Source organism: Vidua macroura, chromosome 10 (genome assembly GCF_024509145.1).
Source record: "Vidua macroura isolate BioBank_ID:100142 chromosome 10, ASM2450914v1, whole genome shotgun sequence".
In the NCBI taxonomy this organism is placed as follows: domain Eukaryota; kingdom Metazoa; phylum Chordata; class Aves; order Passeriformes; family Viduidae; genus Vidua; species Vidua macroura.
The window spans coordinates 10,062,695-10,087,601 of record NC_071580.1 but is presented as its reverse complement, the minus strand read 5'-3'; the positions used below and the strand labels follow the sequence as shown (position 1 = coordinate 10,087,601).

At 51.5% G+C, this 24,907-nt stretch overlaps 1 protein-coding gene across 2 annotated transcripts; it reads left to right on the top strand.

Annotated features, from left to right (window-relative positions):
* The first annotated feature begins 1,678 nt into the window (after positions 1-1,678).
* MASP1 (MBL associated serine protease 1) lies at positions 1,679-24,469 on the top strand. 2 transcript variants are annotated; one of them, XM_053986767.1, is made up of 11 exons: positions 1,679-1,899; positions 3,766-3,991; positions 10,646-10,823; positions 11,085-11,216; positions 11,691-11,887; positions 12,152-12,299; positions 12,797-12,915; positions 13,787-13,865; positions 18,194-18,331; positions 19,330-19,404; positions 21,883-24,469. In XM_053986767.1, exons 1-11 carry the CDS (start codon positions 1,679-1,681, stop codon positions 22,776-22,778), a joined length of 2,409 nt encoding a protein of 802 aa, XP_053842742.1. In that variant the 3' UTR covers positions 22,779-24,469. The 2 variants fall into 2 exon arrangements, with proteins under 2 accessions (XP_053842742.1, XP_053842743.1); XM_053986768.1 differs by lacking the exons at positions 18,194-18,331; positions 19,330-19,404; positions 21,883-24,469 and adding an exon at positions 15,472-15,982 and having other exon boundaries at positions 1,821-1,899.
* The last annotated feature ends 438 nt before the right edge of the window (positions 24,470-24,907 follow it).

Genomic DNA, 24,907 nt, shown 5'->3' with positions numbered 1-24,907 from the left:
CAGGCAAAGAAAATCTCACTTCAGAATTAATATTGCCCCTGAATTAGAGAAGCCATTCCGAAAAGCTATAGAAGACTGCCGTGATGGAAAAATTAATGCATAAAGGACCCACCCCGCAGAAGAGGCAGGGAAAAAATAGATCACAGTGTATTCAGGGCTCAGACAGGACCACACTTGCCTGCAAAAATAAATCCTTGCATTTGACACATTGCTTACATATTAATTAGTTTGATCAGCTTGCCTGGGTGTGTTAGCATGAGTGAGAGCTCATGTCTGTTTAGTGATAAGCTGTTAAAACTTCCCAAATAGAGCTAGAAATTATGGCAGACTGAGATCTTCCCTTTACTCAAGGCCTTTCTCCTGTTTTCTAGTGCTTTTTCACCCATATTTTTCTATTTTATTTCACTGTGTCTCTTAGGTACCATTTCTTTCTCAGTGCAGAACCAGAGACTCACAGGAATGAGAGAAGCAGCTTCTGCAACGGAAACCAAGGAACCATAAACCCCCCCCAAAATACAAAGACAAGAAATGGAAAAGAAAATTTTACTTTTTTTCACTCTATCTCTTTCCCTTCCAGCTCCTCTAGGATTGCTGGAGGGGCAAAGCCTGTGCAGAGGCTGAAGGTACCATCGCCCCTTTAACGGCAGCGCCACAGCCTGACATCAGCGAGCTGTGGAGCTCGTGAGGGCTGGGAGCTGCTGCTCCAGGAGTGGTGCCAACACATCCCTGTTTCCCTGCCTCTTCCCAGTTCTTGTTTTTGTGTGCCTTTCAACATGCCGCATGTGCATCCTTGCCTGCCAGTGGATATCTGAGGGGTTTACATTAACCAGCTCAAGCTGAAGTTGGTAAACGGCTATTAAAGTTTTGCTCCTCATGTGTCCAAGAAGATTTCTGGATGAGGGACTCACTTGCATCCTTTGACGTCCTACGTGCTATTCCCTTATTTGCAGCCCAGATAGATCTTCCCACTTAGCTACGCAGACAGGGGAGTTTGGGTTGGTTTGTGCCTGGCACAGGGAGGGGAAATCAATCTCCCGTGGCTTAGCGGGGAGTGTTCATGTTTTTACCTGTTTCCTGAAGAGGAGGCAGTGAGGCTCAAAACGCTGAAACTTTAGTGTTTAAAGTTTTCACTCATGAGCAGAGTCCACTTCTAAAGCTGCTCTTTTGCCTTGGGACAAAATACTGAATCTGGCAATTCCTCCGTTCTACAGGAGGATGCAAATTAGGGCTTGATTTTATTCATACTGTCACAGCTCCAAAGTTTCTTGGAAGCCAGATACCCATCCCAAACGCTGCTCGGCACTAAGCAGAGATGCTGAAAGCAATTCCCGAGCGCCGATCCCAGCGGCAGCACCACCACTAAAGCTATTTATCCCCGCACAGGTTTTGTTTTTTTTTTCACACATTCTTGCCTTCTGTTTTTGCTGGAGCCTCAGACCCTATTGAGAGGCAAATTTTAGCCATCTGGCAAAGCAAGCTGTGAGGGGGGAGAAAAAAAGAGAGAGAGCAAACACAATGTGCCTGGGCACACACACATACACACAAAACTCTGGAGATTAGGGAAGACAAAAACTCCGCTGAATGCTGGAGCGCAGGGCAGCCCCGCGGCGGAGAGGAGGGAGAGGCGGGCGGGGAGGAGGGCTCGGATGCGGGCAGGTCTGCCTGCCTGCCTGCCTGGATGTGGGGAACGGCTGCAGGCACGGGAAGGCGTGACCTGCATGGAAAATGCCAGACAGCTCCAGACGCACACACACATAGGCGCACACAAGCTCGCAAATCTCCGGACAGAGATAAGGCGGCCAGCGGAGCGTTGGGAAAGAAGCAAAGCCGTCCCCCGCAAGCGAGCCATCGATCCTCCGCACCAAATCCGCCGGGAAACTCGCCCAGCAGCAAAATGAGGTGAGTAGCTCCGCCACGGGCTGAGCCCGGGCTCCCGCACTCCGCGGTCTCAGGACACGGCCGGGCAGGGGGGGCCGTCCTGCTGAGGAAGGTTTCTCGATGATGACCGCGGCTCCAGCTCCCCTGTCCCTGCGGTGCTCACGCCCCGGCTTCGTGCCGCAGCTTGCACGCCGGCAAAGCCAAAGGCACATCCTGGCACGGGCACCGCTGCGCCACGGCCGAGGGGCAGAGGGACAAGCGAGGCAGGACCTGCTGCGCGGGCTTCAGGTTTCTGTGCACACCACGGTCATTTATCACTTTCACATGAGGTTAAGACTTTCCTGTCACGAGGAAGAAGTTTGATGGTGTTTTGCCTCCCCTGATTCAGAGAAAGCAGAGCCGCACAAGAAAAGAGCCTGTTGAAATGGAGGAGGTGATGCCCATTTACACCAGCTCAGCATCCAGCCCCATGCATGTACTCTGACCAGAGGAGTAACAGTTTTTCTCTTCACACATTTTTGTGGTTTCAGAACATCTGTCAGAAAAAGGCATGTTTAACCTCACTCTGCTTGAAAGAAAAATCAATCTGAATTTCTCAGCTCCCATTTACTTTTATTTGTGATGAAGAGCTGAGAAAAGTGATGGCACTACACAGATGAACCCCAGAAATTTACTGCCCTGGTTTTGAAAGAACACAGACAGGTTAAAAATAATCCACTAATGCATCTTCTTTCCTCACCAGACTACCTAAATCAAGCCCTGATTTTGAAACCAGGTGTACATGTGAGTAGTTCCAATGTCTGTTGTACACACCTACAAGCCTTTGCCAGGCCTTAGTGCCTATTTTAGAAATTTTAATCTCTAATGGCTCTTACTTCCTGCATGTTTCTTTTCCTTTGTATGCTCCACTATGTGTAAAGAGCCTGAGGTCTGCTCCTCTTTCTGGGTCCTATGCAATAGCACAAGCTTTTGTGTTCACACCTCCAGCATGGGTGGTGTTCTCTCCTTGTGCAGAGGAATACTCAGTTCATGCTCCCTTTCATGTCAAATGAAGCTTGAGGCTGGTGTGAAGTCAGCTGGACCACCACAGATTTACCTGTTCTCTCTGCCCTCCTTTGGGATAAATAAGTTAGTAACAAGTTGGGACAAACTCTTCAGACTGAGATTTTTTTAAAAGAGGGGTTTGATGACAAAACATCTTTATGAATCTCAGCCTCTGCATGCTGAAGAGAAGAGAAGAGAAGAGAAGAGAAGAGAAGAGAAGAGAAGAGAAGAGAAGAGAAGAGAAGAGAAGAGAAGAGAAGAGAAGAGAAGTAACATGCAGGGTTGCAAAGCTGAGGCCTGGTTCCATCTTTGCCCAGCTGCAAAGATGTACACTGTTTACTGAGAGCTAATGATCCCAATTTGGCAGGTTGAGGCTCAGCAGTAATAGTGATAATAACAATAATGATATTTAGCAGTTATTGCCATGATGCTTTCACTAAATCGATTTAGAAATCATCATTATTTTGTTAAGCATGCTTATGTTTATTCTTCCATTAAATGGAGATTTGCCCACCAGAGCTCCATTAGTTAACAGATACGTTGCCAATGGCTGCTGCTCCCAGAAGCATGGGAAACATCAAGCTCCTGATGGCACTTCAGGCTGGCTGGGAGCTGTGGAGGTGCCTTTGCATCACTTGTGGCACCTGTGGCACCCATCTTTCAAAGGGGCTTTCCCCTCATGGGAGCCACATGCAGATCCCACCTCCACCTCCCAGGGGTTGCTCGTGGTACCAATGGTGCTGCATCTCCTCTTGCACAATCCACTTGGGAAAAGAGATGAGCCTTCCTACAGGTATTGTCACTGCCAGAGTTTCATTTCACCTCCTCACATGTGTGTTCCAGGTACCCCCTGGCCTGGCCCTTCTGTGCCTTGCTGCTCTGCGTGGCAGATGCCGTGGAGCTGACAGACATGTTTGGGGAGATCCAGTCTCCCAACTTCCCTGACTCCTATCCCAGTGACTCGGAAATGACGTGGAATATCTCTGTGCCTGATGGATTTAAAATCAAGCTGTACTTCATGCATTTTGACTTGGAGTCATCCTACCTCTGTGAATACGACTACGTGAAGGTGAGCTGTGACATCTCAGGGCAGATGGTGGGATAGACAGCAGAGTTCCTTGGCCAGCTGAGAAAGGGTAGTGCTGGAAAAGCTGGGAACAAGACAGTTTTCTCCATTTTATTGGGCTCAGGAGTTGTCAGTCCAGTGGACCACAGGGAGAACACAGGTAAGCTGGCAGCATCCACTGGACCAACAGTGAGTGGGACACCAGAGTCAGAGCTTACCCAGAGACGAACAAATTTCTGAAAGTATCTGGGCACCCAAATTCTTTACTGCACCCAAAGGGATTTTCACACCTATGGGCTGATAAAACACTTGTGCTTAAACACCAGTTTGTGCCACTCTGATGCCAGCAAGGAGAACCCCTGAGCTGGGCACACTTTGTCAGGCCATGGCTGTGGGTGCCTCTTGCAGCCAGCCTGGATCCTTGGCCACACCTTGCAGGCTCTTGGGACACCCTGTCCAGCCCCATGGGAAGCAAAAGGGAAATGTTAGACCTGAGCTTGAAGCTGCTATGGAGGTTTCCAGGGAACTGTCATGGCCAAAACCTCCAAATATTTCAGTCTGCTTCTCTGCTGAGTTATGGTAACCCACCCAAAACTGTGGTGGCCACACACTGTGCCCCAGAGCAACCTTGCCTTTACACCACAGGTTTCTCCAAGCAGGACACGGGTGGCTCTCCATATCTTTGAAAATGTTCGTGTGGTGTTTCTGGCTGATCAGCAGTAGCAAGCAGGTGCTTTCTAGGTTGCCTGGCTGAACATACCCTATATCATCACCCAGGACAAGCTCCACCCTGCTCCTTCACACAGAGGCAGGTGGAGCTTGCTCCCAGGTCTGGAACCACAGAACTTGGCCCTGGTGCTTGTTGCCAGATAATTGAAATTATTGTTTTATTCTTGCCCTAAGAAAACAAAGCAAACATTTGTGTGTTTTTTCCTCTAGGATCTATTGCTCCCTGCTTTAATTTCCCCATTGTGCTGGCACTCACTCAGCTCTCATTGAGGTTTGATTAGCTCTTTCTGCTTCTCCTGGATCTTCTCCAAACACAAGGGCCCAGGGACATATATAGAGATATATTGTTTTAAAACCCCAGTAAGCTCAAGGAACAGATTTCTTGGAAACTTTCCCCATTCCAAGCTTTACCCCTCCTCCTGCCCTTCACCCCCTGCTCTTTTTTCCTTTTTCATAAGGCTCCCTGTTATTTGGCCATGGTGCCAACTTGGCACCACAGCTCTCCCTGCCGCTGGATTTCCATAAGAAGGAGGTACTTTTCACAGGGATTTAGATCTCAGCTGTATAAATTTGCTCGGGGCTGTAACTCCGCTTGTGGAGCCTCCACCACAGAATTACATTTGGAAAGTGATGAAAATGGATGGATTACAGGAGATCCAGAGGTTACTCTGCTGGGTAAGGCTGCAGTCTTGATGCTACTAAACCACTGGCTTAGAAAACATTAAGGAGAGCAGTGAATGACTCCATGGCTGTTCTCCTCCTTGGGTTTGTGTGTCCAGCTCTGTCTCCACCAATGCAAGCTGTAAAAACAGCATCAATCAGCCCCCTCTTTGACAGAAGCCACATGCATGGCTATAGAATATAACTATAGAACTAGCACATACAGGTGCTTCTCTGTAATATTCTGCTGGTGACAGTGAGGAAGCTCAGAAACACAGGCAGAGCTCTGTGTTCCATGGTGCTCAATGGATTCCTCATCTATGAACTTGTACCATTGCTTTCTGAGCTCATGGGTAACTTTAATCTCTGCAGCAGCACATGCCAGAGAGTCGGACAGGTTAAATATATGATTATGTGCCTCTGTGTGTGTGAAGAAACACCTTCTTGTTTGTTCAGGGTCTTCATCATCTTGACTGCCATAAGAAGCAGGTTAAAAAGGGGCTGAGCAGGTGGGGACTCAATTCAGGACAGGCAAAATGCCCCTGTGCCCTGGCCTTTGCTTACCTCACTCCCTGGCTGCCCACACACCCAAGCTCTTAAGCGGTGTAGAAGCTCATCCCAAGTAGCAAGCTCAGGATGATCTGAGCTGTAAACCCACAAAGACCTCTGCCTTCGGGGTGGTCTGCAGAAGGGAACAGTTTCCAGAGCTCTGAAACAATAGCTAATTAAAACAATAGCTGTTTATTTATATATATGCACATGCACGCGTGCCTGTGTGTATATATATAAAAAGAACGTGGCTCCTAAAGAAATGCTCACAGCATGGGAGGCTCGTTTGTGCAAATGGGGATGGCAGAGAAGGGGAGTTGCACTTCAGTAGGGAAGTGAGCCAGGAGGAATGGGAGGAACAGCCATCCCCAAAATACCCACCTGGAGAAGCCCCCCATGCAGGTAGAAAACCAAACTGGAGAACCAAACTCTGGGCCTCAGCACACTGGGTACAGCCTCTCCTCAGGTTTTGGGTGGCTGCTGTCAGCCACCTGCCAGGTGCATGTGGACAGGGATGGAGCAGCCACCCTCCCTGGGCTGCCCTCTTCCTGCTCCTTCCCTTTGCTGTGCTGCTCATAAGGCTCTGCCCAGCTCATCACCATCCACAGGGAACCACTTTGGGGGTTCCTCATTTGCAGAGGGTTTCACCATGGTTTGCAAGTCTGTAGCACTGGCCCAGGGCACCCAAAAAGCCACAGCCCTGACTAGAAAATCAGGTTAAATGACTTGAGCAGTGTCACTGAGGAGCACAGTGACAGGGAGATGGGCAACGAGATCCTGGCTTCCAAGGGACCATCGTGAGTAAATCCCCAAGCTTATTATACAGATCTGAGCCTGGGGGCCTGTCTGTGAGGTTTTGCACATTGCTCAATCAAGCCCTGGAATGAAATCAGCCCCCAAGAGCTTGGCAGCCAGCTCCTTGATTGGAATGAAGATGGGGGGACACCCGTCAATGATTGATGGGACACTGGTGGCACATGCAGGACCAGGGAACAGGCTTGGTTTTTCATTCAGGGCAGTGCATGCCCAGGCTGGGGCTGCAGGAAGGGTGCACAGGACCCATGTACACCTTTCTCTATTCAAACAAGTGAGAAAAAGCACAAATCAAGGTTTGGCATGAACTGGGGGTTCAGGAGGAGAGCATCCTCTTTTGGTCTTGTCAGCCAGCCCCAGCCAGAGGGTCATTCATTCTCTGGGAGTGTGGGGTCCCAAAACGAGCACTTTGAGCCCCAGGAGGCAGCTGGGAGTAGGAAGAGCCCAGGGCTTTGCTGCTTGTCTTTCCTATTCTGATAGGAAAGTGCCAACAGACACCTCTCTGCAGAGGCCATTCCCCTGTGCCACTGGGGACAGTGCAGGGGGAGGAGGAAGACCAGGCATGGGAGCAAGTGATCAGCTCTTGCAGGACCCCAGCATCTTGCCTGGGTCTCTTTTCATCCCCAGCCCCTCCAGGGAACAAGCCTTGCCCAGAAACAGGGCACATGGGTGCAGCTGCCATGCAGGAGGGGACAGTCTCTGGATCCAAGCCAAATCCACAGCACAGGAAACCAGCTGTCCTCCTTTGTCACCCATAGGGGCTGCCACCTATGTTCCCCTGGAAATTCAGGGCAATTTCATGTTTGCATATGAAAGGACCCTTGATGTATCTTCGGGAGATCTCCAGGAGACTTAGATGGAGGCTTTTGCAGGGGCAGGTCCCTGCTTCATTCCCAGCAGTCAGTAGCAGCATCATTCTGGAAAAAAAGCCCCGTTGCTCTGGGTGTTGCCTTCTTGCCACACTCTGCGGGGCCGCTCGGCGGGGGCCGCTTCATGCCCTGCCCTGGCTCTGAGCGTCTCCTCCCCATGTCATGTTCCCAGTGTCTTCAGCCCAGCACTGCGATTTCTCTGCCTAATGAGCCATTTATATATATTACAAGTGGTATGTTTGGCCTTCATCAGTCCAATTAGTGCATTCCTGGAGGGCTGGAGAGGGGGGGCTGCTGGCGGCTGTGTTTCCGTATTGCCGACTGCCTGCTCCTCTCTAGCAGCAGACACCAAACTGCTGGGCCAAATTCCCCTCGGTGTTTCTGGCATTTCATTAAGCCCCTGGCTGCAGGAGGCACCTCCAGAGCATCAGTGCTCCCAGGCATCACCAACAGCCCCTGCCCTGGGACAGCATTTTTTTCCTGCCAGCCAGGGCATCCCAGGTCCTTCACCCAAGGGGGGAATCAGTGTGGGGAAGAGAGAGGCCCCACAGCTTGGGACACCCATTAGCCACAGCACCAGCCAAAATGCAGAGGGATAGAGCCACAGCCAGAGAGGGACACCAATCTGCCTCCATCCAGAAGGGCAGAAGTCTTAATGAGGGACTGAGGATGCAAGAAGAAACAGGGAAGACAGCAGGAGGCATTGGCAAGGGTAAATTTAAAGCACAAGGGTGTCGCTATATTTTATTTTTCAAAGGAAGATTCTTTCAGCATATTTTTATAGGGAATTTCTCTGTGGCAATTGATATTTCCCTCAGGGACACATCTTCTCTAGTGAAAACGTCGACATCGTGACCCGAGAGGGAGAAACTCCAAACAAACAACCAGGATTTAATTACCAGCCTGCTAGCTGGATGTAAATGATCTACAAAAAAGTATACAGTCCCCAGCAGAAGCAGCAAAAATTAACCAGGGATGATGACCTCTCTGTTTAGTTTACTGCTGAAGGGCTGCCTCTGCTCCCTGTGGCTCGGGGCATGGGACCCATCTCAGATAAGGGGCTGTGGATACCTCCAGTGAGGAGAGCACAGCTCTCCCGGGGCCCATCCTGCTGCTCCAGGGATGCTGAGGGCAGTGTTGGGACTGGCCCTATGGCTGGAGCATCCTAAAGCCGAGACACAGGACACTGGGAAGAGTTTCCAGCACTTCATGGGTGCTGCGCTGCAGGTCCTGCACTCTGGGGTTGAAGGCAAGGAATGGGAGCCCATTCTTGAGTCCTGGCAGAGGTGACAGCCACCAGCCCCACACAGAGCAGCTGGCTGGAAATTCCTCCTTCCCACAGATTTCCATAAGAAAAAGCATTTTCTGTGGAAGAGGCTATGTCCCGCGTGCTGGCACAGCCTCGTCTGCGCGTCAGGGCTGAAGTGCCTTTTTCCTTCACTTCTGGTGATGGCACTCCTGTTTTTCAGTCTGAAACACTATTTCATTTCAAAACAATCTTTCAGATTTAAAAGCAATTCTAAAGCACCACAGTATATTTCAAAGGGATTGAAACCAGATGGAGCCCAAATTACTTGTTTTCTTTTTTTGCCCCAGAATGCTATTACAAAAAAAAAAAAAAAAAAAAGAAAAAAAATTTCAATTGGGTTTTTGTCCCCAAAGCAGGGTGCGTGTTTTTTCTCGAAATTCCCAAAATTTATCATCGGAAAGTGTCTCTCTTTTCTGGCCAGCTCCAGCTTGTATGAGAGGATGGAAAATATCTGGAGGCAATGTCAAGGCATGCTGAGTTGCCATTTCCATGTTGGCTTTCCCTGGTGTGAACGAGTTTCCGCCTGTTTGTTCAGCTCTGGGAAATTTCCCTTTCAGCCCCAGACCCTCCCCAGCAGGCACATCCTGAGGGTCTCTAGGTGACTGGGATGGAGTCAGAGAAGGGTCTCTTCTTGCTGAGGCCAAGCAAGCCAGGGACAGCATTCCAACACCTCCAGGACCCCATGGGCCCCTGAGCAGATGACTGTTTTTGCCAGGCATATGCTGGGGGGCTGTGGACTTCATCACAGCCTCAATAGCGGTGGCTTGGCTCGAGCAGTGGAGGCTGCCTGGTGGTGTTCATCACATTCCTCTGCCGAGCCTTATTCATACTCAAATCCCCTGGGGAAAGCAGGCAGGGTGCTGGGAACTGCCTGGGAGAGATCATGGTTGAGATGGGATGGGGTTGGGGATGGGATGTGTAGGAGAAGGAGGTGGATCAATGCTGGAGAAAATGGCAAGGAAAAAGGAAAGGAGAGGATTTCCAGGGAAAACTGAAGGGTTTTCTGCAGGGATTACAGTGCTTTAAGGCACAGCTAAGGCTGTGTTTTAAAGGGATGCACATAGAGACTACCAAATGTGCTGATATGACACAGGGCACCCTGGCTCATCACTCCCCTTCCTCAGCCCTCTGGGAGCATGGTCAGAGTCCCAGCAGTGCCTGGAACTACAGCTCTGGAGCCAGACAGAGAGCCTGGGTGGGAGGGACAGTACCAAGCTTGTCCAAAGCAGCCCAAGGGACAGAAACTACAGCTGCTGCTTTGAGCTGATGCAAAACCAATAGGCAGGGACTCCTCTAGGCCCCTCACATGGATCAGTGTTTGAGCCATGGGAAGAGGTGAGGGGAAGCATTTCAGGTACCACCAGCTCTGAGTGGGAATGACCAGGGCTGATTTTTACATCCCTTCTTCTGCACTGCCACCCCATGATCTATCCCACCTCCCAAATGTGCTCCCACCCTGCCTCCTCCCCTTACACCCCCCAGCTCCTCCCTACACCCTGGATGCCACCTGCTCTTAGCATCTGCCTCACAGGCCCCTCCAGGCAGAACAGGCAGACCTGAGTCCTTGTGCCTCATGGAGACACTGGTGAGTCCTGGCAGGGGACAGCCTGGGCAAGCACAGGCAGTGGTGTGAGCTCCTGGATAGAGAGGATGATTCCAATCCCAGCCTGACCTCCCCAGAGAACGCACAGCAGGCTCTCCAGGCTCACTCCTTCTTTCTGCTAACAGATTGAAACTGAGGACCAGGAGCTGGCAACCTTCTGTGGCAGGGAGACAACGGACACAGAGCAGGCTCCAGGACAGCAAGTGATCCTGTCCCCAGGGCCCTACATGGGGCTCACCTTCAGGTCTGACTTCTCCAACGAGGAACGCTTCACTGGCTTTGATGCCCATTACACCGCTGTGGGTAAGCAGCATTTGAGCCTGCAGGGCCAGCATGATAGGATAGGGAACCAGATTTGCAGGGACCACATCTCAGGTCAGCCTTGGGTTCCCTGACAAGAGAAGAACTCATGTGCAGCCCTTGGGCCATGTGGGACTCACTGGGTGCTCATGTGACCCACAACATGGGATAACAGATTTCTCAGTGTTGTGACAAATGTCCCCACAAAGAGTGACGTGTGGAGAGCTTCAGGGTGACCTCCCTTCCTTGGTAACTCCATTCTAGATGTGGATGAGTGCCAGGAGAAGAGTGATGAGGAGCTGGCTTGTGACCACTACTGCCACAACTACATCGGCGGGTACTACTGCTCCTGCAGGTTTGGCTACATCCTCCACTCCGACAACAGGACCTGCAAAGGTACCACAGGCACAGCCCAGACACAGGGATGGGCACACAGAGGGTCCCTGAGTAGTCATCACACCTTCCAAGCACCAGCAAAACATCCCTCTTCTTGCTGCCAGGAGAGATGAGGTGCTTCTCCCCCTACAAACCAGTAGTCTGGGACTCCTTCTCCCATGGGCTGTACTCCTTAGCTAAGTTCTACAAATCTCCTCAAGTCAGAAAAATGAAAAGCTTTAGTCCTTGCTCTGAATCTGCATCATGTAGATTAGCTGGGACTAGCTCTCAGCCCAGGGCTTCTGTGCCATGGGCATATTTGGAAGTTGGCTGTTGAGATTCTCCTTGTATGGACACATATTTGGGATCCATGTACCCATATTTGGAATCCATGGATCCACCCAACAGACCCCACTCCACTGGGAGGATTCCTGAGTATGGTCAGGGCTGGGGCATGACTGTCAGGGCCCTGATGGAGCCACAATTGTGTTTCAGTGGAGTGCAGTGACAACCTCTACACCCAGAGGAGCGGGGTGATCACCAGTGCCGACTTCCCCAGCCCCTACCCCAAGAGCTCGGACTGCCTGTACCGGATCGAGCTGGAGGAGGGTTTCTTCATCACCCTGAATTTTGAGGACAGCTTTGATGTGGAAGACCACCCTGAGGTGACCTGTCCATATGACCACATCAAGGTGAGCTGGGCTCTGCACGCTCCTCCTCTTGTACTCGCCTTTTGTGTCCCCAGTCTAAACAGGGATGACAGAATCAGCAGGAGCCTTGTGCTCCACTGACCCCATGTCTCTCACCACATCTTCTTGTGACCCATCTAACCAACAGTAACCCTCTTTGTTCACATCCCCTCAACACATGGTGCTTAAGCCCCACTCCAGCCCCATGCATTGGCCTCAGGGATCAAAGAGCCCCCTCAAATCACTCACTCATCTTTGCCTCGGCAGATCAAAGCAGGCCAAAAGGAGTTTGGACCTTTTTGTGGAGAAAAGTCCCCAGGACGCATTGAAACCCAAACCAACAGCGTGCAGATCCGCTTCCACAGTGACAACTCCGGGGAGAACAGGGGCTGGAAGTTGTCATACACAGCAATTGGTAACTCCTGCTGCTTTCCTCTGTTTGCTGGGCTTGGGAATGGAAAGGGCTTTATAAAGCCTGCAGGTTGACACCACGAATTTGGTAGTCCATGATCCTGTCTCCAGAAAGGATCTGTTCCAAAAATCACAACAGGAGAGGCAAAAAATAACACAGAGCCCTCTCTCCAAAGGATTCTTTTTTCCCTCTACAACAACTGGGCTCTGAAACAAGACCATATTGCAGAGCAGAGCAGTTCTGGGCAGGATAATTGCACAAGCTACTGTTATTAGCTCCCAGATTTGTAATGCTCAAAGACAAAGAATTACAGACTGAAGGAAAGTCATGGAGCCTCCACGCCTTCTAAAACAGCCTGGCTGAGCCATGCCAGTGTAGACTAAGGGTAAAACCAGGGCAGAGATGCTCAAATTCTGCTACATGGCCTGGGTAGAAGAGCTGGGACTTTACATCTGCTCCATTTATTCCTCTGTTTAGCCTCATTTGCTTTCTATTCGAAGGAAACCCGTGCCCACTGGTGCAACCACCAATCAATGGGAAAATTGAGCCTTCTCAAGCCAAGTACACCTTCAAAGACCAGGTTGTCATCAGCTGCAACACTGGATACAAAGTGCTGAAGGTATGGATTGACAACATGGAGCTGGGAATATGGGTAGGAAGAAGAGGATACTTCCTCTCAAAGCCATTGCATCTCTGGGAGAGCGAACACAATCACACATCATCCTTATCCCCTTCCCAGGGGCAAGGAAAACACCTCCTCTGAGAGCAAACACCTTTCCTTTCCAAAGATGCAGAGGGAAAGAGGAGATAGCACTTCCCTGAGCCACCCTCTCAGCATCCCTCCGGAGCCAGCAACCTCATAGAATGTCAGGCCTGGCACCCCTGCCAGAGAAAAAGTCAGCAAAAACTCTGAGGCAGCTGCCAGGGCTCTGCCTGCCCCCTACCTCAGTGGGCACTGTCTCAGCAGCCCTGCAGAGGCCAGCCTCCACTGTCTGGGAGGTCCTCAGGGACTTGAGGACAGCTTTAGTGAATCAAGGGGGGCAAGACTTTGGCAGTCTCTCTCTGGGAAACAGCTGAGAACCACAGAGCATGGCTGACTCATGGGGTGGCTGTCTTCCCTCCAAGGCAGTAGCCCACTTTGACTTCCAACGTGGACTTGGGTATTTCTCTGATCTCCTCCCAGTCCCATCCTTCATACAGAGCTGCCTCCTTACCCATCTTAACATTTACAACAGGAATAAGTGACTCCACTTCTTTGGCTTTCAGCGTGCCACTGAGTTGCTGGCAGCAAGAAAACTCCTCAAGTTTTTCATTATGATTTTATTGCAATTTTTAAGTAAAAGAGTCCTCTTCCAGGGGACGCTAGCTATAACCTGACAAAATCACCAAGAAATTCCCTTTTTATTGAGAGATTTCTTTCTTTTCTTGAACACTGATAGGTGTTTTGTTTTTTTTGTTTTTTTTTTTTTTTATTGGTACCTTCTGCACAGGATAATGTGGAAAGTGACTCCTTCCAGATCGAGTGTCTGAAGGATGGCACATGGAGTAACAAGATCCCTATCTGCAAAAGTAAGGACACCCTTCCCTACCCTGCCAATGTCCTTCTCCTGCTCAAATAATTTCATGCTAACGGGAGCTGCCCTGCCAGAGTGGAGTTCCTTACTCAGAGACACAAACCCAGCCAGAGAGGCTACGTAACCCTGCAAAGCTCTTTTGGCTTGTTCTTGGATAACATAACAGGGCTCAGGCCAAATGCCACAAGCAGGAGATTGGTGCTTTTATTTAGATTACTCGTATAACTTGATTTGTGAGCCACTTTGCTGTCTCCTTGTCAAAGAAAGAGCAAACCTGGCTCTTGAGAACTGGCTCTGTCAGGTAAGCCTGGGACAATGTGGGATAATCTAGTTCCTGCTCTAAATTTCCTTCCAAATGGAGGCTATTAAAATGCAGGGCATTAGAGAGGTCCCAGGTACTAGCCTAAACTGAGCACTGCTCAGGTAAGGGAGAGGGGAGAGAAAAATGTCCAAATATTTACAAACCTTAAAATGGGAGAAAATGAGAGAAGAAAAGAAATGCCATTTGAAAGGACAGGTGATAATTTGAATCATCTTCTTTCATCTAGCCCAGCTCTTCTCTCAGCTCAGGTGTGGGAGATGTACCTGATCACACCTTTTGCCTTTCCCCCAAACCTCTCAGAGCTCAGGGAGGCTCTCACTGCTGCTCAGTGCTGTAAGGCTGGCCCAGAGAGGAGAAAAGCAGCAAACATGGTCAGAGATTGTCCCAGGTCCTTCCAGGAGAGGCAGCGGGGGGGATACTTTCTAGGGGTGTTGGGATCCAGGTTCTTTTCATCTGGGCAGACTCTTTTTCTTTTAATAATTGCACATCTTACCTTGAAAGAAAGAGTATTTCTGGAGTTCTAATTAATGTTTTCTCAAGCCAAATGGAAACTGGGAGGTTCTCAGACTTGCTAAATAGATTAATAACTGAAAGGGCTCCTTAAAAGCTGTGGGGTCAGTGATGCCTCTGCCCTACTGAGGAACTCCCCACTCCTACACTCTCACTACCACAGATTCCTATTGATTTTGTCCAGTGATCAGAGAAAATTTTGCATTGTCTAAAAATTAGAAAAAAACTAGGTAAATATTTTTAACACCAAAAATTATTACTTTTTGAGAAAATTTAAATTATTACCTGCATTATTCCAGCTGGGCTGGAAGTAATCCCTTCTTGTGTAATATGACTCATGACACTAAATTTCTAAGACCTCTTTGGAAAGCCAAGAAGCCCCTAAATGGGCAATTTAGGCCTCCAGACTGCAAAGATTCCCACCTCCCTGGGATGGCTGTGCGAGGCAGGGCACAAACAATGCAGAAAATAGAAAACTTCTCAGCAAAGTGGATAAAATCCAGCTCCATAGCCTGGAGAGGCTGAACAGAAACCTGTGACAGCTTCTCCGAGCCACCACCCCCAGGTTGCCCTGGCTGAGCAGAGTGAGGGGGTTCCCAGCAGGGCCGTGGCTCCGCTGGCATCCACAGCACCCTGGCACAGCTCACTGGGAGCTCATTAACGATTTCTGGTGGTTTGGGGGCTGGGTTTCCTGCATGTCTCTCTCTGCTCATCTACTAATTGGGCTTTCTCTCTCTGCTCTCCTCCTTCCCCTCTGCTTTCGGTGCAGCTGCAGATAGAGCCGACAACCAGACAGAGGGAAGAGCCGGCTCGGAGCAAGTGGCCGCGTGAGGCTGGCGCCGGCCGTGCCGCCCCGACGGGCAGCCTGCCTCGATGCCCCTCTGATCTGTCCAGTACCCAGGGCAGGTTCTCTTTCCACTGGCCTGGCTACCAAATCCATCTCTGTGGCTTGTCTAACCGGCATGGCACTCTTAACCCCCACGCCTGGTGCTTTCTTAACTCCGTCTCGAGAAGGGTGAAGGAAATTGGCGTCGAGCCCCCCTTTCCCACTGACACACTGCCCCAGGGGAAGGGGGCCCACCTGGCCCCAGCACTGCCACCTGGGCACCACGGGCTGCTGCCAGCTCCCAGCATTTCTGCATCCTTCCCTCTCCCCTCAGACTCCTGGGCTGCCCTGGCTCCCCCTCCAAGGCAGCCGTGCAAGGACTGTGGCACAGCTGCCCGGTTGGTTGGTTGGTGGGTTGGATTCAGTCTCCCACTGTCCTTCCTCACTGGCCCAGCATCACAAATAAGAAACACTCCTTCCTCTCCTCTCTCCAAGAGTCCTGGTGCCTTTCAGACCCTCCGGACAAGGAGGCCTGGAGGATGGGTTGGCATCCCCAGCCCTTTCCTGCAGGCACCGAGCCCTGGCACCGACACAGGGGGATGAATGTTCCTCCACTTCCCCTTTGCTCCCCATGGCTGGCCTGGCAGAGGTGAGGGCAGACTGGCCTCAGGCTGACTGCAGCTAAAGGAGGTCAGAGCCTGGTATCTGGCTCCATTCACATCCCCAGGAACCATAGGCACGCACCCTGTGCTCCCCGGGGCATTGGAGGCTCCACTAGGAGGATGCTGGGATGTGGACCAGAGGCTGGGAGAGGAGGAGGAGGAGGAGGAGGAGGAGGAGGAGGAGGAGGAGGAGGTGTGTGTTGGGGATGTCAGTCCACTTCTGGTCCTCCAAAGACAGAGATGCTAAATGGTCCCTTTCCTGAGGGAAAACTCTAGAAAGGCTCATAGAATGAATGCCCTCCCCTCTCCCTTTCAGCAGGACCTGGGACACTGGTGCAGCAACACCTCTCTGCAAGAGCCCATTCTCCAGGGATCAGGCCTGCCCAGGTCTGAGGGACACACAGGGATGAGATGGGCTGTGCAGGCCAGTGAATGCTGCCCTGCAGCCATAAACAGTCTCAGAGTAGAGATGGTCAGGATGGTCCCCTGACATTCATTCCCTCTTTCCTGCAAGGAAACAGGTACCCAGAGTCTCCACCCAGCCTGCCTGCACCTACACACTCATACCATCACCTGCTGCCTCTACAGGCAGTGCAGGGGACCCTGGTAAATGGTGAGCTGCAGTATTTTGCCATAAATCAGGCTTTTTTCACCCAAGGAATTAGGCAATCCTGAGCAGTGGTACATATCCCTGGTTCCAACTACCGTGACTAGGTAATTCTTTGTTAGCCTGGATCAGTTAGGACTGCTCTCCTTGTTCCCTTCACATCCTGGAACACATGGGAACCAACAGACCTCACATCATCCCTGATCCACAGGACCTGCTTATTGCAAAGTCACTGATTCCCTCCTCAACCCCTCATCCTAAACATAGCAGAACGCAGCTCCACAGCACTGCGTTTCTTGGCAGGATCAGACCCTGGTTCCTGCCCTCCACTAGGGCAGGTCACCCAGGATGGGGTAGGGGAAGGCTGCACAGCATCACCTGAATGTGCTGTGAACTGCCCATGTGGTAGGGAGGCTCAGCTCCAAGGAGGTGACTCCTGTGTTGTAGTGGATTTGGTAGATGAACCCTCCCACAGCCTGGAGTCCTCTCTGGAGTGTTTGGCACAAACCTAATAATGGGGACAAGCCATGGGGAGAGGCTGGGCAGAGCACTCTGAGGGATCATGGGGAGAAAGGGAACCGTGAACAGGCCTTGGGGAAGGGCAATGGCACCCCAAAATTCTTCTCCCTCCATCACACCCTGAGTCGACATCAGGGACTGGTAAAGCAGAGCCAACCCTGCTGATGTCTTGGGGGATGGAGCAGGTTTGGTCTCACCCACATGTGCTGGCCCCAGGCCTGCCTGCAGACCAGCCAAGTCGCACTCTCAATGTCCTTCATCTCCTGCTGTCGTAGGACAGCCAGGACCAAGGGTTGTTCCACCTGATCTGTAAATGTTCACAGCACTGTTTAGTGAGCAAGACCAGAGCAGGAAGGACAGGGCTGTGCTCTCAGCAAATCCTTGTGCATAGAGGAGCACCCCTGATGCACAGCTGGTGAGCTGGCCTGCCTCTCCCTGCACACTTCTTCAATGCAAAGACACACTCTGGGACCATCTCACAACAGACCTCACCTGCCAGGACAGGCTTCTTCCCCTCTCACTGGTGCAGCAGAGAGATCTTGATCCCTCATGGAGGGGCTCCCAGGCCTGAGGTCTCCACCAGAGAGTGGTGTTGGTCACACAGCCTGTGGGTGGGACACGCTGCTGGTGTTCCATGGTGCCACTCATGTGCTCTGTCTGTGCAGGGTGGCCGTGGGAGGGTTTCACAGAGCCAGGCTGCCCAGGACAGAGCCTCCTGCAGTGCCATAGAGAAAATGGACACAGCATCACAGAGGCCCTTGGTCTGCCCCACAAGACCACCATCTCATGCCAAAGCCCAGCACTACCTGCCTGCTGGCTGGCTGAACACCCCGAGATGCAGCACAGGGTTCAACCCCCCTTCTGTGTTGGCTTTCAGTTGCTGACTGCAAAGCGCCACCGGAGCTGGAGCACGGCTTTGTCACCTTCTCCACCAGGAACAACCTGACCACCTACCAAGCAGCCATCCAGTACCACTGCCAGCACCCCTACTACCACATGGCCCCCAACAGCACCGGTGAGCAGTGGGGCCAGGCCACCTCCCCACGGCACAGTGAGGGTGGGCACACGGGATGCAAGTGGGGGAGCCTGGGATGGCAGCTCGAGGGTGTTCTGCAAACAGCAGGCTGTGGATGTAGCCTACACACACCAAACCCTGTGTCTGCCCTGTGACTGTCAGATGGGACAAATCCTGCTCCACAATGAGGTAGGATGGAGTTGGCCCTGCCAGCTGCTTTGCCTGAGTGTTTCACAGCCTAGGCAGAGCAGTGTGGGTGTTTGTTTTGCATTCTGCCTTCTTACCCTGCCATCTGCTCCCTGCAGACTACAAAATTTTCTGTGTCTCTGTGAAAGTTGCTGCTGTAGGAGAGAGCACCAGGTCCAGCAGCCTCTGGAAGGGCTCTGCAAGGCTTCTCATCCCAGCACCCAAATGTTCAGCACAGACAAAGCTGAACAGATAGCAGTGGGATCATATCAGACTGAGTTTTTCTTGCCATCCCCCTTGGTCCACAACCACAGAAAAACCACAAGGTGGTTTATCAAGCACCACAGTTCTCTGTACCCTTCAGACCCAGTTATGGACAGTAGAGAGGGTGCATACACAGCCCAGCCCTTCTCCCTTCTCCTCCCTCAGCAACCAAAGCCAAAAGAATTCCTCACATTCTTGTCTTCCTGCTTTTATCTCCCTGCATATGGTCCCAGCATCACATATGTATTAGCAGAATGGGCATTGGCAGCATTTTTATATGGAGGCAGCTGCCAGCAGAGGCTGAGGCTATAGCACAGCCCTCCAGACAGCTCAAGGCAATGAAACTGAGGATGGAGACATGTTCCCTGCATGGGGGCAGGGCAACCCATGACCCCGGGAATGGAGCACGGAGAGCATTAAAAGGGAGGTCACTTCCTGCTCTTAAAAAGGGTTCAAAGGGCCCTGACAGCTGGGCAAGATCTCCTCACTGGAAAGGACAATCCCTCATGCCAGGATCAGAGCCCAGCTAACACTTTGCTCTCTTGCAGCCACCTACACGTGCGATGCATTGGGGCAGTGGAGGAGTGAGGAGCTGGGGACCAAGCTGCCATCCTGCCGACCAGGTACTGCGCTGGGGTGGCTTCACCACAGCAGGGGTGCGGAGCAGGGGCACGCAGGGAGGGGATGCTGCCGTGCAGGAGCCCTGCTCCTGGTGACAGTGCCAGCTATACCCAAGTACCACAATGCGTGGCCAGGAGGGTGGTGGGGAGAGAGGCTTCCGGCTATCCCAGCAGGCCCAGAGGGTCAGGTTGTGGTGGCACCGGGGCCACAGCCATCCCAGCTGTCAGGAGTCCCCAAGCTCCCCACTCCAGCACACAAGAAAACCAGCTGCCCACTGGCCACGCTCAGCCCCCAGCATGCCTGGAGATGGTTTTAGCCAAGAGCAGAGCATTACCTGGCTGTCAGCTCCTGTTGGCAGTGTGTACACATCCAGTAGCAATTATCACCTCTTCAAGCCTTCCAGAAAAAAACAGACTGCTTTACAGGGAAGGAAAAGTCCCAAGTCTTTGAGCAGCGGCAGAAATGTTTGCAGCCAGCAAGTTTCCAGGCCAGGCACCTGCTTGGGATTAAACAAAAGTCTCTGGGAGTTTCCAGCCATAGCCAAGCATGGGGCCAGGCTGGCTGGCACGTCAGGGGCCTGGAGGCAGCTTGGGTGTGGATTTGACGTACTGCAGGATGTCAGACAGGGCAGGGATGGCTTTCCAGAGAGGTGCAGGGATCCGGCTGCCATGCAGCAGCTGCAGCTGCAACCACCCTGGGGTTCAGACACTGGCCCAACCCCATGGAGGGTATCTGCTCTCCAGCCATGCTGAGACACTGCAAGGCTAGAGGAAGAACTCCTAAGATTCCCTGCATCCCACAAAACTCTAAGACCAGGACTGTGGCTGCTCTTGTTGTGGCAGCTGCTCTCTGCATCTCTGCTTGATGTTTCAGCCTGAACTAATTTGAGCTGGGAGCATACGGGGACAGCTTTGGGGCCGTAGCTGCTTTCATGGGCCATTTCCAGGCCTTGTGATTAGTGACAGGAGTCAAAGAGACTTCAGGAAAATGGAAAATCCCAGAGAGAGGGTGACACTCTCCTGAGATCAGCATCTGCAGGCAGCAGCTGGCCAGCTGCTCTTCAGATCTTCCCCTGTGTCTCATGCACCTCCGCATCAATAGGAACCTCTCTTCCAGGAACCTCTGCTCCATGCCTGCCTCTGCCATTAGTGGGAGCATTTGCAGCCTGGTCAGCATTTTTGATATGTAATTTAATAGAATAAATATTTGGCTGGATGCACTTCCTCTAAAAGCATCTCCCTGGGACATCCATCGGCTTCGGTGCAGCAGAGCAGCTGGGCTGGGACTCAGGAATTCTTTTCCTGAGCATGTTTTTTATTTCTTTCAGCACTGGGAAAGACAGGGGTGTGGAGCACATGCAGACACACATTTACCATGTTCCCTCCCTTCTAGAGTTACATTTTTCCTAGAGACAGACCCCAGCCTCAACAAATCCACAGTAGCAGCTTCCAGTGCTCCTGCCCTGGTTCCAAGACTGATTCTCACCCTGACCCCACCACCCTGAAGGGTCAGAGCCTCTGTTTGTGAGGCTTTGCATCCTCCCCTCACAGCACAGGTGGCATTGAGGCAGAGTCCAAGCACTTTTTATGGAGAATCTGGGGTTTTTTTTGCAGACTGAGAGGGATGAGACCAGCACCTGAGTTGCTGTGATTTGTGACTCTTTCAGATGTAGGACAAGCCCATATAGGCTTCCACAGCCTCCCAGTGACAGTAGCATTCCCAAGCCACCTGAGAGTCCCGCTCCACAGTGCTGCCACAGGCAGGAATCAGCCCCACCAAAAGCCATATCCCAAGGCTTAGATTCCTTAGGGACAGGATTGTCCCTCCCCACCCTGTCCAACCTCTCAGAGCCACCTTCAGCATCCTGATTCCCTCATCTTCCTAACACTGTGACTAGATAAAGCTCCTGGAAGCAAAGCAGGCACCATGTCAGGGTTCTTCAGGCATTAATTCTGGGTCTGTTGAAGAGCTGAGCAGAGAGCTTCTGGTTTGGCTGCCAGAATTGTGGCTGATGAGACGCAGGAATAAAGCCCATGGTGCTAGGCAACATCCCATGGCCGAGCCTTCTCCAGCCACAGCAGCTCCAGGAGGGCAAATGCCATGGCTGTGAGAACACAAACCTCGTGACAGGTCTCAGAGTGAGGGGTGAGACTGGGCTGATGTCAAGCTCCAGTCCTCCCACCATCATTCCCCTGTGTCTCTTGGCACACTGAGCAGGAGCCAGGCAAGTGCCTTAAAGGTCTGGGAAGGGCTGGGTGAGCTCACAGGTCACAGTGAGTCTGTAAGATTACTCATTTGGCCTTTCTGCTTATGAAGTGGTGTGCATCTAGCCAAATCACTCCAAAAATTGAAAATGGAAAGAAAAACAAAACCAAACAGGACAAAAGAGTTTGGTTTGAAGATAACCAGCCACATGACCCTTTTCATTGGTTCCCTAGATAAATAAGCTGGAAGTAACTGTCCTGTCCTTCTGTCCCCAGTGTGTGGCCGGCCAGCTCGTCCTCTGCCTGGCATCATCAAGCGCATCATCGGCGGGCGGAACGCAGAGCCCGGCTTCTTCCCCTGGCAGGCCCTGATTGTGGTGGAGGACATGTCCCGGGTGCCCAATGACAAATGGTTCGGCAGCGGGGCCCTGCTCTCAGAGTCCTGGGTGCTGACGGCTGCCCATGTGCTCCGGTCCCAGCGGCGGGACAAGACCGTCATCCCCGTCTCCAAGGAGCACGTCACCATCTATCTGGCCCTTCATGATGTGAGGAACAAGATGGAAGCAGTCAACAGGACAGTGGAGAGGATCATCCTCCATGAGGAGTTTGACATCCAGAACTACAACCATGACATCGCACTGGTCAAGCTGAAGGAGAAGGTGACCATGGGGAAGTATGTCATGCCTGTCTGCCTGCCCCAGTTTGAGCACGAGTTGGAGGGGCCTCACCCCAACACACTGGGGCTGGTGGCTGGCTGGGGGATCTCCAACCCCAATATCACGGTGGATGAGATCATCAGCTCAGGCATGAGGACCCTGTCTGACATCCTGCAGTACGTCAAACTGCCCGTGGTGCTGCACGCCGAGTGCAAGACCAGCTACGAGTCGCGCTCAGGCAACTACAGCGTGACCGAGAACATGTTCTGCGCCGGCTACTACGAGGGGGGGAAGGACACTTGTCTGGGAGACAGCGGGGGAGCCTTCGTCATCCAGGACCCAGGAACGCGGAGGTGGGTGGCCCAAGGGCTGGTCTCATGGGGTGGCCCGGAGGAGTGCGGCAGCAAGCAGGTGTACGGTGTGTACACCAAGGTCTCAAACTACGTGGACTGGGTGGAGCAGAAAACGGGCTCCTCAGAGAGATGGACATTTCTGGACCCAGAGCTGGAGAGATGAGTGACTAAGCAGCCTGCTGCCACCGCGGCTCCCTTTCTTCTTGTTATTGTTTAATGTGCTCCAGACTCCGGTCTTTCGCAAGCAATAGCCACGATACTCCACGCATGCCAAGCCCTTGCCAGGTCATTTGTTTCGCTTGGTCCCGCATCCCTTCGCTCGCATTCTTAGGAAATGCTTGCTAGGGAGCTGGAAGGAGGGGGTGAAGGACAAGATCTCAGCTGGTGTCCTCTGCATGTGCTGCCCATCTGCAAACCTCACCCACACTCCAGGGAACTTCCCTCCAAGCCAGGAAAAAGGCGCAGCAATTGAGGCGGCATTTCCCTGACACCAAAGCTTTGTGCTGTGTACATTATCCCCACCCCCAGGGGAATTATCCCCACCCCCAGGACTCTCTGGCCAGATCTCTCCATCAGAAGATGCAACTACAGAGCTTCAGAGCCTAGGGACGGTGCAGGTAACCCATGTGGGCAGGTAATGCATGTGGGCAGGCCTGCACTTCACAGGTTCCCCACATTAGTGAAGCCCTTTTCTGTGCAAGGAGTAGTGAGAGAGTCCTGGGAGTTTGCCTTTATTTTTATATGCAAATAAACATGCCTTCCTGGTAGCATCTCAGGTGATACCCACCTGACCCCAAAGATGTGAGGATGCATCCACATTCATCCCTAAACTTCAGCCATGGCTGCCAAGACATCACCAGCCCAAAAAGGATACCTATATCCCACCATGTGGGATGAGTGACCCACAGAGAACACGAGGACACAGAGCAGGGTTTGAACTCAGCATCACCCTGACCTCCAGCCACAAAAATTTCTCCAATTTTCTATCACCTGAAGCACTCTCCAGTTAGAGATTAGCTCTGTGGTTTCCAGCCACAGCAGACCTCCCAAGGAAAATTTTCCATTACAAGACAGCTTCACATCAGCTGTATCTAAGCAATACTTATTTTCAGCAGAATCATTTCATATAAAACACCCTTTCTTGGCTTTCATCTCTTTCTCAGGGGCCTGGTTAGTCCTGCATGACAGTTTATTCATTCTTGCAAGAACCTAGTCCCTTTTCACTGCTTTTGAGGCCACTGATTTAGCTGATTTACAGGTTACCAGTAGTGTTCAGTGTTTGTTCATGGCTCTTGTGGCCTATTGCAGGTGTCCAAGTCCTTCTAGACTGCCTCAAACCCACCTAACATCAGAAATATTCATATATCCCCAGATTCCCTCCATGGCCCATGCAGACAAGTCCCAACAAGGAACAAGGTCAGGTGAGCTGTCCTTCCTTCAGCAGGACCTTCTCCTTCATTTGCCAGCATAGCTGTAAGCAACATGCAAAAACTGCCTGCTGTGCTCTCTGCATGCCTGTAGCCTCCTTCAGGCCTCTCTTTCTCCTCCTCCTCCTCCTTTGGTTTTTCCATGAACAGAAGAATCCAACAGTGGATGAGCCACTCTGACATTTTGCTATCATCCAAAAAGGCATCTGTAGGACTTGTAGAGGAGCAGAAGGCCTAAGGAAGGTTGAACTTGCAGATACACTATGAACTGTACTCTTGGCTATGTCATGTAACTGCAAGGTATTTTTTAATATATATGTATTTCCTTTTTTATATATATTACATTCTGTAAAATACCTGATTTCAGGTAAGGATGGCTCTCATAGTCTTCCTCATGAGAACAAAATAAAACTTTTGTATGTTCTGAGCTTCTGCCCTGTGGCTTTTATTCCAAGAGGAACATGGTTAAGGCTGGTTGCTGATGTCTGCCATGCACGCCTGCACTCCCAGGAGAATCTTCACACCATTGCTCACTCTGACGGCTGCTCAGCCTTGGCCTGTGCAGCTTCTTGGGCTGAGACAGACCCTGAGCAGCCCCTGAATACAAATCACAAAAAAGGGCGACAAAGGAGATGCTGCCTTCAATTATTTATAGCCTTAGCCCATCAATGATGATGAGGGTAGTGGCAGGAGCAGAGGGCAGCAACCTATTTTGCTGAGAATAGCAATTAAGTCTGAGTTCAATTGACATGAGGAAAAAATATGAGGTATGTGACTTTTGCTTTAAAAGGTGTGAAAAACCAGCCCATTCCCACTAGCTGTTGGATTGAAAGAGCATGTCCTCACAGCAGAGGACCTGCAGTGA